The 15,368-nt window shown below is 30.6% G+C and overlaps 1 protein-coding gene across 1 annotated transcript in view; it reads left to right on the top strand.

Annotated features, from left to right (window-relative positions):
* Nucleotides 1-10,215: 10,215 nt before the first annotated feature.
* The window catches only part of LOC108749864 (aquaporin AQPAe.a-like), a 35,663-nt gene continuing 30,510 nt past the window's right edge, over nt 10,216-15,368 (top strand). The window contains exons 1-2 of the mRNA XM_018488859.1: nt 10,216-10,482; nt 12,302-12,455. Of these exons, the coding sequence (XP_018344361.1) occupies nt 12,320-12,455 (136 nt within the window). The 5' untranslated portion in view covers nt 10,216-10,482; nt 12,302-12,319. The remainder of the gene's footprint in view (nt 10,483-12,301; nt 12,456-15,368) is intronic.

Below are 15,368 nucleotides of genomic sequence, written 5' to 3'. Positions count from 1 at the left end.
ATATATATATATAAACCTTGTTAAGATAAATTGCGAAAAGAATTTTCGACAGTATTTTGCGCAACGGGGGTGTAAGTAAAAAGATAATCACCCAATAATCTCCAAAGATAATCTCTAAAGATAATCACCAATATCAGTGCGAGATAACAGACGAGTAGCCAGATTTAGAGTTAAAAACACCGAGAGAGAGAGAGAGAGAGAGAGAGAAAGTGGGCCTAGCTAATTGCTTCTCCGCGTGCGATTTCAAAGCGAAAAGTTAAGTTTCTCGAAAATAGTCGGAAGTTAAAACGCGCATTATTCGCAAATTATCTCCCGTCCGATCGTCAAAATGTCATAAGCCGCATTCTAGTCGTCCGTTTCGCTCGCGGGTAATTGCAGAGCGTGATTGCCACACAGGGTAACAATCGGAAATTTTTGTCAATCAGTTCTACAATCCGATAACCACGGCAGGAAATTACAAAACGATCGTAGCCGCGAGAAAGCAAACGATGACTAAATGAAGAACGGAAGAAAAAACGAAAGAGAACGTATGATTGTCCCTTCTAATCGGATAATCGGCGGAAAGATGCGCGGCCCGTTTCGCTAGATCCGGCGTTGCGATTAACGATGAGAACAGATTTTCTCACGAAGCCCTGACACATTCCCCTGGTAACCGAGCAGCCTTATTCTCTCGCGTATATATGGAATATGGAGAATGGGTCGAGGAAGATTGCGTGTGACGCGTTTTGTCGCAGATAAGCGACAGTAATGTATCGCGACAGGTGCATCCTGTTTCCGCGCGAGCATGTCTTGCGCTAAGGGACCGATATATAAAATAGTAATTTAGAAAAATATCCAGCTCTAAAATGTTTTTGCGTATTAAATATAAAAATGCCTTATTAAATGCTTTATTGAATTTTTACAATCTGGTAATATATTAATTAAGGAGCGCAATTGATTTTTATTTTGCATCGCGAGAAGAAAAAATTATATGATTTTAATAAATCACGAAAACGAAATTCGATAGGCAACCAATTACATGAGCTAATTATCGAATACGACGATCATGCAAGATTTAATCGAATCTTTTACTACATTTCTATTCTGTTTCTAGTATGTAATAAAATTTTGTTTATTTTTATTGTAAGTCGTTCTTTGATGTAAAATGGACAATTATTCATTTGCATTATATGATTCAGACGAGAGTATGATAATAAACATCGATAATCAACATATACGTAAAAGAATAGACCGGTCTTCGTAGCTCTTAAGATGATTCTACACAGTCATTAAAATACTGATCAGTAATATTGAATCAGTAATATTGAATCAGTAGTATTGCATCAATATTTTTAGTATTTTTACAATCTTACACGATCAGTATTATTGATAATATATTTCACTTTATTATCAGTATTATTTAGACAATATATTTCAATTTATTTCACTTTTGAGGGCTCTTTTACATATATTATCTGTTGTAATATGACATACTGTGACATGGCTCTTAATAAAGTGGTACTGCTCGAGAATTAAGATCCAGATCACCATCAGTATTCTATCAATATTAATCACACACAATCAGTAAATATTGTCGGCATCTTAATATTGACAGTATTATTGACCATGTAAAGTCACCTTTAGCATCTGTGCTCTATTAGAAATAATTGAGCATATCAGCATCTCTCTTCAACTTGATTCTTTGAGAAAGACAGCGATACGCTAGCTTCAAGCTATCTCACGGTTTCTAAACCGAGACCGACAACTTCAGAAGTGCGCAGTCTATTTTTAATGTTCACACCGAAAGAGACTTATATCGCGGCCTGACCTATATTTTAGGTCGGGTCTCGGTCACAAAAAAACGAGATCTGATCATAGAGAAGGTAGGTCATCTGCTGACTGCTTACAACCGAGGAACCTAAATTAAAAGTTAAATTTGAGATATATAGGTTGCGACCTATAAAAGTGTGTAAACATAGGTAATATTTGTTATCATCTACGACTATAAAAAAAACGAGAGATGTATTCTGCTAAATTTTTAATTAATAAATATTAATTTAAAAAATCGGAAAAACTGATTAAGGATATTTAGAAAAAAAGTATCCTCATTTTGGGACTCTACATAATTTCGATCTTGCTTTTACCCATAACTGTTGCTTGGTTAAATTAAGTAAATTTATCTTATTAATACATTATACAGAAATTAAAACATTTCTAAAATCTCTAATATTAACATTAGAAAATTATTGATTAGATATTTACAATGCATTTAATTATTTAATTATGGTAATTTTTTTAATGATATAGGTATGCCGCAGTTTACAACAAACGCGTCAGAGGATAACTATGTAAATGCGGAACTTGCACTTATAATGGAAAAATAAATGATAATAAACCGTGTTAAATGAATTATACGCCGATTATGCGCTTAGTCTCTGTATTTAGAAGTTTATGTATTGTAGTAGTGTACGCGATTTATCTAGACACCATGATACAATCATGTTTTATACGAGAATAGAAAATAAAAACCTTTTTACTGAGATTATTAAATCTTTAATAATGTTCTATCTTTAATATTGTTCTATAAGTAAGTATTTAATTGCACTGTCGTTTATTATACAAATTTTATGTAAATATATTTGTAATATTTTTTATGTACCTTTGATGACTATATAACGTATCTCTTCCCATTTAAATTTGAAATTAATGTTTCTTATTTTGTAAACTTAAAGAAATGTTTAGTAAAAATTTTTATTAATTAGATTAGAGAATAAATAAGTAAACAAGTGTAAATAGTTGATATATATAAATGATATATATAAATCTTTGCTTGTACATCTTATCGTACCGTGGATATAATATCTTTATATTGTACAATACGTGACATAGTAAACGTGTTGATTGAGAATGAGAATGTGATTTATCATGTTAAGCAGATTTTGGATTCTTGCGCGTAAAATTTAGCTGATTTCAGATTCATGCGCAAAAGATAATATTTTTCCTCTCTACATTTTTTCTACGTGATATAATTTTCAACACTTTGTAATTTTCCGACATAATGTAAAGAAATTCGTTGTTTTATCTTTGCGCGAACAAAAATTTTATATCAGAATTATGAAATTCTTAATTATGCAACAAGAATTTTAACTAAAAGTCTCATGTTTATATTTAATTAACTATTTAAACTTCTTTAGTATGATTTTATAAATGCTAATTGATGCTACTTAATCTTATATCTACAATATAATGAGTTGTACAAATAAAAATCTATATTCATTCAAATAATTTATGCTTGTTCGCAACTGTCCTCTGATCTTTTCAACAGAAATTTTTGAATAACTAAACATTTCTTTAAGTTTGATTTTTAAAATTAGAAAATAATGTTAAATTTACGCAGAAAGTGAAAGGCAATTATTAATTAACATAAATCAATACTTTATTATTGTAATCCTATATTTTTTTAAAAATTATCTTATTATTGTTATTTATAAATTATAAAATTATAAAAAGCAACACACACATAAATATCGATTTATCTGACTTAACACATTTAACTTTCTAATTTATGACTTTCTAATCACACAATATTGCTATATAAATTATTATTATTAATAATTAATATATATTAGTATACAATAATAAATAATTATATATTAAATTATTTATATTGATTCATACTGATATTACCGATAGTTAAAAAATCGACTTCTCGTACCTTCGTGCAGTTAGTTGTCACATAATTGGAGGAGGTCAGGGCAGCCATTTGTTTCTAATACCGAGAAAGAAACATCGGGTCACTCCGCATTTTCTGTCGCACTGAATGACCTACTGTTCCTTTCCCGGAGTCGAGAAGAAACGTACCATAATTACCACAGATGCATTATTTATCCATTCTTCTATACATTCTTCCCTCTATTACCACCGCAAGTCTCAAGATGTTGTCGAGATACCTATTACCTCCCGCGCTGCCATCCTACGCATGCGATAGTATTTCGAAGGATTATATTTTCAGCTGCCATCGATCATGCAATTTTTCTTTCCTGCTTCAGTAAGAAAGGCCGACTGACGAGCGTGTCTATCGATCATCGTGAGGTGATTGATCGATGCGTGCTGAGTATATTGCACAGCAGCCGCAATCGTATAAAAATTTGTCGAAAGCAAGATATAGTTCGAACAAAAGTATATCGTGTATATCACCCATCGTTCGTTTGGTTGTTATAGATGGTAGAAAGGGAAAAGTTGAAAGTGTTATTTTTGCTCTTCAGCAAAGAGAGAGAGCAGAGAGTACAGTAGCTAATAATCACGAATATGATTGCTGTACGTTCTCACAGTTACTTTCAGATTCACTGATTGTATTCTATCGCTGCCAGTCGAAAACTTGTCAGATTTACTTTTAATTTTCCTATCTCATCTTTATTCTTTTTCGCTAATTTGAAGTTATTATTTTAAATCCTAGTCATTTACTTTTATAATATTAATAATGACACGATAAAGCTGACTTAGTTTCATTATCACATTCTTACTGTCATCTCGTCGCTTATGATTATTTTTAATTAAACATTTTCAGACATTTTCATAAAATGCTATAAATTAGAGTCCGCATATTTTTCCTTATGTATCTGTTCCTATATGCTTTTTTCCATATTCTTGATAGTTTCAAAGTTCGGTTATTGCGATTGTAGGAAGGAATATTTCTTTCTCTTAATACAGCTACGTGACAGTGAACCAGTTTACTTCTGGATTTAATGTGATAAATAGACTGTAACGTTGAGATCCCAATCTGTCTTTCTGGCGTAATTACTATTGCGACAATCAATAAATCTCTCACTTGCTCGGTCGAGTAATATCACTGAAAAACATCACTGAAGATATTATCAAATAATAGATTCATTATGAATATACATAATGTAATACTACGAGAAAATATTAATTTCCAAGATAGGATAATAAATACTTAAAACGATGTGAGATTGTGAAATTAATTGATTTCATAATTAATACAATTGAATAAAAAAATTAGATTTAATAGCAAATAACTGTAAAATATGTAATTGTTATTTTTTCATTTTGCAAAGGTAAGAAGAAGTATCTTCCGATGTTCAAATAGATATCGTCAAAGTCATCGACCCGGCACGGCAAAGTTATGCAAAATGCGGTTAGTTAATAATGTAGCTCTTGGTAAACGTTGGATCGATTACTTAATACTATCGTATAGCCATGAGAAATCTCACCGACTTCTCTATCATAAAGCTGTCACTGAAATATTTAGTTTGTACAATATAATTTTAATTTCTTTTTAAAACATCAATAAAGGAGCAATAATAATAATCATAATTGATCGATTAAAGACAAATTGCGATAATATATAAGAGACAATGGCGTATAATTAGATATTTACAAAAAATAGCAAAATAATTATAAATTTGATCTATCCTACACAAAATAATTATGATTCTTGATAAGATGAAATTAGTAATACTGCTTTAGTATATAACTTTAATATTTGTATTCATTATTATACACGTACCTACCCTGGTGCGAAATGTATGCAGTTTTCCTAGACACATATCCAGTTACTATCTAATATTACTGTATTCTCATTAATTGTGTCAATGCTGAGTAGGAAATAGACAAGTAAGAACTTGATAGAATCTTATTCAGTGATCGAAGCAGTTTTCCTGGCAAAAATTTGTGCAATTTGCGTAAATACTGCCCAGTTATTGTCTAGTATTAATAGATTAAATTAATTTAGTTAAAATAATGCGTAGAAACTGGACAAAAACTGAGTAAAGTTTTATTTACTATACAACATTTGGGCTGATATTTTTCCATCCATTGTAACATAGTAATTCAGTTGATAATGCACATATCATATGATGTGCATGTATAAAAGTTGAAAGTGTTAAAACGAGGGATAAACCGCTGAGGGAATTATTTGATTATTTAACAATCAATAGGAATTACCAAGCAGACATTACTAGGTATTATTATGTCTTACTAGCCATTAATTAACATTATTATGCGAATATAAGAGTAAATTTTAAGGTTATAAGAGTCATAGTGCAGAAAATCTTTGATATATGATATATATTATGCTTTTTTTAGTACAAAAGATTTCCTGCACTATGACTCTCATAACCTTAAAATTTTACAATCAGCAAGCATTTACAAAATATAAAATATTACACAAAACTGTTCATTTCATGAGCAGTTGGCTTGCTTATCAATCAATTTTAACATCCATTATTTGTTATGTTTCTATTCAGTAACTGTATTCAGATTTTACGCAACTTTTATATGCAAGCTAACTAACTGCAAGCAAAGCGTTACATCCTGATTGGGATCCTAAGTAGTTTTCCTTCTCAGTTATTAGACAGAAGTTGGTATAACTGTTCAGTAACTGCTCAAAAATGCATGAAATTTCTATCAGGGTAACGAAACGCTAATAATTCTTTGGACATTCGAGATAGCTTCTTTTGCTTATGCCCTACAGTATCGTTTCTCTATATCACTTTTGCCGACAATTCGTTTGTGCACAAAAATTATTGTCTACAGCTTGATTGCCTACGTGCACTTTTGCGCACAAATAAAATTTTAAAAATGGAGTTACATTTTCCTGCATGTATAATTATTGTCTACATGTATTATTGCCTACAAGTATTATTGTCTATAGCTCGATTGCCTGCATGCACTTTTGTATCAAATAAAATTTTCAGAGACAAAATCGCATTTGTCTACATGCATTAGTATTTACAGATCGATTGTCTACTACAGATCTATTGTATTATTGCTTACAGTTCGATTACTTACGAGCACTTTTGTGTACAAATATAAAAATAAGATTAAGTTAAATAAGAAAATAACTTCTATTTTTAAAGCAGAGAATTTGTTTTGAAACAGAATTTGTGTTTTTAAAGCAGAAAATAATACATATAGGCAATCAATCTGTAGGCGATAATTTATATGTAGGCAAATGTGATTTTGTCTTTAAAAATTTTATTTGTGCGCAAAAGTGCTTGTAGGCAATCGAGCTGTAGGCAATAATACTTATAGATAATAAACTAATAATACATGTCGAAAATAATACATGTAGGCAAATGTAACTCCGTTTCTAAAATTTTTATTTATGCGCCAAAGAGCAGGTAGGCAATCGAGCTGTAGGTAATAATTTTTGTACGCAAACAAACCGTCGGCAAAAATGATGTAGGCAAACAGCTTGTAGACAATTGATTTGTAAGCAATCCCCCCATATATTCTTCGCAGAAGAATCAATATTTTGATTGTAACTTTAAAATTGGAATAATTGTGACAAATATTTATTTAAGTATTTCTTAACAACAGGTAACTTTGTATTTACATATATTTATATATTCGGACATATGCATATTTGTCTATATGATAATTATAGTTTAACTTATTAAAATATTAAAAATTACTGTTATTATTTCAGAGATAATAACCAAAAAATTAAAAAATAGAAAAACAAATGAAGACAACGTTCAAAATGTTTTTATTATATCTAATGTTTATTTAATTATTACCTAATAAGATAATAATTAAATTTGGATATATATATATATATATTGTATATATATATATATAAAATAATTTAAAGAATAATCTCTTCTTAAATCTAATCGCGATAAGTTGATTATCTAATAAATTTTTTGATTGCTTATATTAATGTCGGATTAAATCATAAATATTTTTAAATCTAATTTTTAATACTAATTCTCGCGATAAATGATAGTAAGATAACTTGATATACCCTATTATAATTTATCAATTAATCGATTATTTTATAATCAATGACAAAATTGATACTGATTTAATTTGACTTTCTCATAATTGATAAAACGATTCGACAGTGGGCTATAATGAGCAGGCTAATAAGAAAAATATGTATTTTTGTTATCGTTTGAGACAATTTATTTCAACAATTCTAATATCATTAATTGTCCGTAATTTTATTACGTAATAAAAATGTTAATAGATAAAATAGAGAAAATAGAAATTTTAGGATAATTTTACAATTTTGAGCGTAAAAATTCCAAAATAAGCTATAATTTATTTTTTAAGTCATTTCTAGAATAAATGTTAAATATAGATGTAAAAAAATCTGAAAGAGAAAATGTTTAGAATGCGACTAAAAATTATGCAATATTTCATATTATACAATATAATGTATCTATAGTATTTATGAAGTGATCTCTTTCAGTTTTTTCGAAAAAAACAATCTACATTATGTATCGATACTTTGCGGTCCATGTATTTATTACATTAGCTATGTAGTTGGTGCGTTTTATTTTATTCTTTTTCCGCAAGTAATAAGTGATAAAAATAGACAGAAACTTACAGCATGTGAGTGATGCTCAAACCGATCGTAGTCACTATTGCTATTTGGCTAAAACAAGCAGGGCTATTATACAGGGTGGGGCAGTAACTCTGTCCACTTAGAATACTTATTTCCGCTATTTTTGGAGATATGAAGTAATATATTTATTGAAGTTGTATAGCATCAAGAGGAGAGTACAATATGCTGTACTAATAGTTTTTCTATTGCGTAAAAGAAATCATACAATTCGATTTTTAAAAGTGGAGGTGATTTTGAAATCTTCGCGCCTCTACCCACAGAAAAATTATGAGTGATACTTATATTGTTATGTATTACTCCTCTTGATGGTATCTTTAATATTCTAGATGGACAGAGTTGTACTGCCCCACTCTGTATAAATTTGAGCTGCACATTTTTTTACTATAAATACATACCGATATATAAGAGCACTTATTAAATTATTTTTTGTTTTCATTTAAAATAACTTTTATCTTTAAATCCATAATAATGTATGTAATAAATTGTATATATTTGTTTTATTGAAGACGTTCTTACGCGACGGGATTGCCGTCGGTGGACTGATATTTAGTCATTTTCGCGATAACATTGTGCTGTTGGCGGATCGTAAAAAATTAAAAATGTGACAAGGAATACTAATCACAAAAAAATTATAAAGATATAAAGATCATATCATGATATAATCAAGTAAGATAATAAGGATAATCAAAACAATATAATAAGCGATAATTAAGTTAAAATTTATTTGATAAAATGTGTCGACAGAAGCAATTTAATCAATAACATATATTATTCTTCCAAATTAAAATTTACTCTATATTCAGTGAAAAGTTTTGACTGGATGATTTCTTGGCAACGTTATTAAAATATAGAGAATTATTGCTTTCAAGCACACGCGCATGTAAGAGACACTTTTCATAAATATTTAATTAATAATTTCTTCTATATATTATATAATGTAATTTTTAATTAATATATCGTAAATTATTTCTGATTTATAACTAATTATTAAAAAAATAATTATACCTATAATTAATATTAAAATAATTGTACCTATAATTAATATTAATGGATATTTTTTTATCTACACGAAAAAAAATGAACAACTAAAAATTAGATATGGCAGCTAAATTCAGTAGCATTATATGGACACCTAACGTTGTGTCTACGAGATCTAATTTAGCTGTGAGGCCTAAATGTTATCATTGTAACAGACAAGCATTTTGCTATTATGTCGATTGATCGCAGTGATTGCAGCAAACATTTTCTGTGCAGCAAACTATTTGGTAGCAAGTACAGTTTTAGCAAACCATGTTTAGCTGTGGTAGAGACAATTTTCTTTTACACAGACATATCCGATAACTATGACAACCAACTTCATGTTGTTAAATAAATTGATCTGTAACAGACATGCATACTTTGCTACGTCCTTATATTAGCTACAGCAGAAAATCCTTTGTATATATTAGCAAATTTCATAGCTATAGTAGCTAATGCAATTTCAGCTGATCAGAATTAGCTGTGGCCAGAAACATTTTTTTTTTTCTATGTGTAATATTGTGCTTTTCAAATTTAATTTGCCAAAGAACCTTTTCTTTTTGTTTCGATTTAAGACAAATTATTTGTCTAAAATCGCTATTATTTGGTAATGTTCAGTGAGATAGAAGACCGCGACATATCAAAGTTGTCGATCAGCGAAATGTATATGCTACATATATATATTTACACGTATTGTGATATGTCGGCGAAGATAAGTAAATATTTTTGATGCGGAGAACGAAGCTGCGCGCGCTGTGGCGTCTTAATAATTTGGCAGAAACGCACGATTCGCGTGACCATGTATACACGGAACTGTCGTGTAACGGGAGAGTGACGGCCAACCGGCCGTTGGCGCACAGTGGAGGGTTTCTACATATAGAGGTGAGCGCAACTCGCGAAACGATTCAGTCCTCTCGAAACCACGCGGCAAAAGACAATTCTTGGGATAAGCAACGATAACCGCGGGTTCATCTTCCTTTGTGCCGATCATATTCGAGAATTTTTATGAATTTTTATAACGAGTGGGAGATTTTCGACATACGGAAATATAGCGAAAACGGACTTTGTGCAAGATCTGTGTGCAACGTTGCAGCTACGACTTACTCTTTGGGGTAAGTAGTATGAAAAATTAAAAGAGTCAATAATCTCTTCTTTTATTACCTTTTATAAACTTTTTTCTTGACTTTTGTATGATCGATAAGCATATCGTGCTAATGCATTATAATGCATTACCAATTAAAACAAAGACGCACTTTGAAATGTTATTTAATTCGATCGCCTCTTTTGTTTCTTTCATCGTGAGTTGGCATTAGTGCCAATGACTTGTGATATTTCAATTTTGTAAATAGCGTATAGATGAGTCTACTATACATTTATGTAAAAAAAATATGTAAAAATGTAATATATAGGGTGATTTTTTTTAAACTTAACAAATAGATATTTCGAAAAAAATGCAATTTTATCAAAGAACATTTCAAATAAAAGTTGTATAGTATAGAGAAAGACACTACCATTGTACATCCCTCTGTATACCATGTAATTTTTATTTGTAACGTTTTTTTGGTTAAATTACATATTTCCAAGATGTTTTCCCGTTTAAAATTAATCACTCTGTAGATCACGCAAAAAAGTATAAATTGAAGTACTGATATAACTGATATGTGACATCGATATGTAAATTGGTGGTTATTGAAAATTCTGAGGCAATCAATTATCGAAAGATCTTTGAGAGCGCATCAAATTTAACTTAATTAATTAAAAGCTAAATTAATTAAAAGCTATCAATCCTTTTTTAGTAGATACTATATTCCTTTAGAATTTATAATATTTGTAATTAAAAAAGTATGTAAATTATAGGCATCACAGAAATGCATTTTTTTTATGATACCGCAAATTATATAACTGAAAACATCAAAAGATTGCGCGAGATTTGAGTAATAAAATGAGATTGAAAAACAAGCATTAAACAAGATTAATTAATAGATATCTTTTTTTTTCATTTTTGTTGCTTAATACAATATTCATAATAATTTCTTAAGTTTAGATATTCGCGCGTATATAAGTTGCATGAGTTAAAATACTTATTGTTAGTACAGTAATATATATCATGTAAAAAGACGCGGTAAGCCATAATCGATTGACGGTTAATCATAATTTATATGCATGCTAAATCACGGATACGAATATGAGTAAGATTGTATTTTGCAATCGTGAAACAAACGATTTAACCATTTATGGGCAAGGTCGAAATTCGACTGACAGCTTGGCGGGAATTAATTAATTATTCCCATCTTACGTTTTTGATATTTGCACGGTAACATACCTCGGTTATTTAATCTCACAATTCAATTTCAACAAATATTTCATATCAGGTTCAGATAACGATATTTGCATTATTATCGATTGCCTCCACTTGTAAGGTGATACAGGTAGCAGAATAGCAGATATGCTAATGCTACGAAGTCAGTCAATGAAAAAAATCGGCCTTTTCATTTTATAACTTATGAAATTATAGGAAACAAGAGCAGAAGGTAACGAATGGATTTCGCGAATATTAGCAAAATTAACAAAGATTCCTAGAATTCAACTGAGTTTTAAATTTTCTAGAAATTAACATAGTTTGCTATAATTACATCAGAATTTATCAGATCAGGCAGAAGTTAATTTTAATACGCGCATGCAACAGTAGCTTGTTGATAAAAAGATAACCAGAGAAATGCATATATTTACAAAATTATTTGCATCTGTCATTTTTATCATCTGGTCGCAGTTTCTTCAAATATTTCTTCAAATAAGAGTACAACGGACTCAAGGGGTGATTTTTACAATTTATTATCATATTGTAGATAAGATAAAATCGTGGCGTCAATATTTTGCATCAGGCTCCAAAATTATAACGTTACTACGTTACTATTACTGTTCTATTTTCAGTAATCGTTTAATTGCACCATGGAGCAAAATGGTATCTCGATAATATCGCCACAGGGTGTCATGGAAAACTCTGCCGGAAAGTCCAAAAGTATCGGCATCACGTTCAGATCCAACGGTGCAATACGGTCGGCGAAGGAGAAGCTGAAGGCATCCTGTGAGTATGAATGAACGGCGATCATAACGGAATATGTAGACACTCAAAGAAATTGAAAGTATAAAAGTCCTGTTTCTAAAAAACTAAGAATAATTCCATAAATACAATAAGGATTAATTGTCGATTGTTTTGGAAAAATTTTTGTTTTAAAACACAAAATTCGGGAATTTTATTTTACTTCATGCATGATCTGTGTAAAATTAGAAGCTTAATTTCATGAATTTTCTACATTTTTTGCAAAGACTTGTCAGTTCTTCTAAAAATGATATACAAGATGCTCATTTTATGTACTTTCAATTAATAATAACGGTAAAGAATAATAAAAGTGATTTATATAAATCGTCAGCTAATTGTGATATTTTTAATTTTTTCTAAAAAAAAATTAAAATCGTATCTTGTTGTACATTTACATTTTTACATTATCCTACATCTACGTTCTCCTGTTTTTGAACCAAAGTCGAGTCACAAATCTTGTTGTCTTACATTTTTACTTTTACTCATATCTCTACACTCTCCTCTTTTTTAGTCAAAGTCAAGTGACGAATCTTTTGCGGATTTTGCATAAAAAAATCATAAATCTTTTTCCGTTTAAAATTCCATCGAAGCTAATTGTGAGTTCAAATTTATTTTGAATGGCGAGATATTATCGCAGAAACCTATATTAAAAAAACGGCGCAACACGCCGAAGAATATCAACGTGATCAAATGAATAATGGCGCGTACACGCTTTAAGTCGACCAGTGACAAATTTTCGTTCGTAAAACGCTGAAACGAATTTCATTATAATTCATAGAGTATCTCGTCCATTAGAAGGTGGAACTTACTTTGCAGCTACTCGCGCACGGCAGTACATATATCAATCTAAAGAGATTCTGAACTTTTAATTAGATATCACCTGATTTCACGACGATTAATTGCTCGTTTGCCGTCTTAATATTATCATGCTCCTTAGATACTTATTGCGCGTAAAGTAATCGAATTTCATCAAACATTCAGTTGTAAGATATTTCGGTTTATCAATGATATGCGTGCTATATGAACGCGTTTATCCAAAATTTGTCAGGGAAGGGAGTATCAATTCTATTATCACGTAAATAGCGTTTTTTTATGTTAATGCATTTCTTTTGTTTTGGATATTTTAAAGCTTAGAATCTCCTTTTCGTTTTGGTTTCGAATGAGAAAACTATTAGGTTTTGTAAAAAAAATCGTTAATTTTTTTCTGAAGAAAGTATAGGTAAAGTACGATTATTAAATATAAAATGTATATAGTGCTTTAATACTGCTGTTGTTATTATATACAAGATATTCGTGATTATTTTCTTAAGAAAAGAAATTTGAAAACGTTCAGAGAAGAGCGTAAAAGGACCTCCTGTATAAGAAAATTGCTAAACATAATTATAAATGTGATATTCTGTCAAAGTTCTAATTAACGGAAGTTGTAGAAATTAGTTACATGATCGTAACGGAGAGAAAAAAATATTTTATGAGGTAAAAAAAAAATTATTGAGAGCTAGAAGCAAAGTTATATTTTTGTGTTAATCTTTTATGTATCGTTAAAATATCGATTCTGACAAATCCTGCGCATCCTCGCGAACATGTCTAAAGGAAAAAAATTGTTTTAAATCTCAATTTTTCTTATTGACATATAATTCGCGATTCTCCGTGAAAAACTTGCAACTTAATCTTATTGAACCTGCGAATAGAAACGCACAGATGAGAAGTTTCGCGAAAAAGTCTAACGCGAAGGAACGATATGCGCGTTGCATAGGAGGGATTGATCGTATAATAAGATGGAAAGGCTTCGCGCGCGATTATTCGTTCCTGCTTTCGAGATTGACCTTAAACTCGCGAATCGGCTGCCTTCGCGAAGCAACCGACCTCCTATTCCTCGAAATATTTCTCGCCGCGCCGAGCTCTCTTTCTCGGTGAAAGAAAGAAGAAAGCGGAGGCTTGCATTATATGCATGTTAAGCGCTCTAGGAGCACCATCCCTCGGCCTGAAAATTGGGTCGGAAATCGGATTTGACTTCGAGGGAATTTCTCTTTTTCGCGCTGCGTTTCCGCTGCACATCTCATCGTATCGAAGACACCCTTGATGCGAGGTGGATGTCTCGGTGATCCGGAAAATTAGGTTTTCGCGTGTAAGTAATGTTATTGGAAGACCGTACTGAAGAAGTTGCACTGTGCATTATTATGCGGGCGACGTTCTTGGATCGAAGAAAAAAAATTTTTCTCATTTCCAGTAATAATGAATGTTTCAAACCCGCGACTTCACAGTGTTCTTGATGCAATAGTGTTTTAGTGGTTCGATCGATGTAAAAGTAGGGACAGTTTAACTTGTTCATAGTATCTATTTATATAATATGTTTCTCTTACTATTAAAAGTTTATTAAAATAGCAATGAATAACGAAATTTTCTCTCCCGCTTCACTTTTTCTCTCTAATATAAAATGCAAGAGTTTTTATTACTTTCCACCATTGTGTGCACAGCGAGAATTTCTGATCAACGCACTTGGCGTATTTGATCTAGAAAGCGGGCTGCGTTCTTCTTCTAACGAGCGTATTTCGGTCGTTAAAATCGTTTCTCTAGGAAAAAGAAAGTGCATAATGCAATCGCATCAGAAAACGCGGCTGCTCGGACATTTTTACGAGACATCGTATGCAAGCTAACGAAATTAGACGATAATTATATTAGGTTGAGTAAAAAGTCATCGCGTATTTTTTAGCTCAAAATTGTATATGCAATATCGTCGTCAATAATGAATGAAATTCAAATTTAAAAAAAGGGTTTTAAAGCTTGAAATCTCTACTTTTAAAAGCTTATCACATTTTTTAAGTTTATATGAGTTTGATAATTTTTACATACCAAAAACTACGAGCTGAAAAAGACGAAAAATTTTCTTCTCACTTTGTG

The sequence above is a fragment of the Trachymyrmex septentrionalis genome, unplaced genomic scaffold (assembly GCF_001594115.1).
Source record: "Trachymyrmex septentrionalis isolate Tsep2-gDNA-1 unplaced genomic scaffold, Tsep1.0 scaffold32, whole genome shotgun sequence".
Lineage (NCBI taxonomy): Eukaryota > Metazoa > Arthropoda > Insecta > Hymenoptera > Formicidae > Trachymyrmex > Trachymyrmex septentrionalis.
This window is presented reverse-complemented; position numbering and strand designations above follow the sequence as displayed.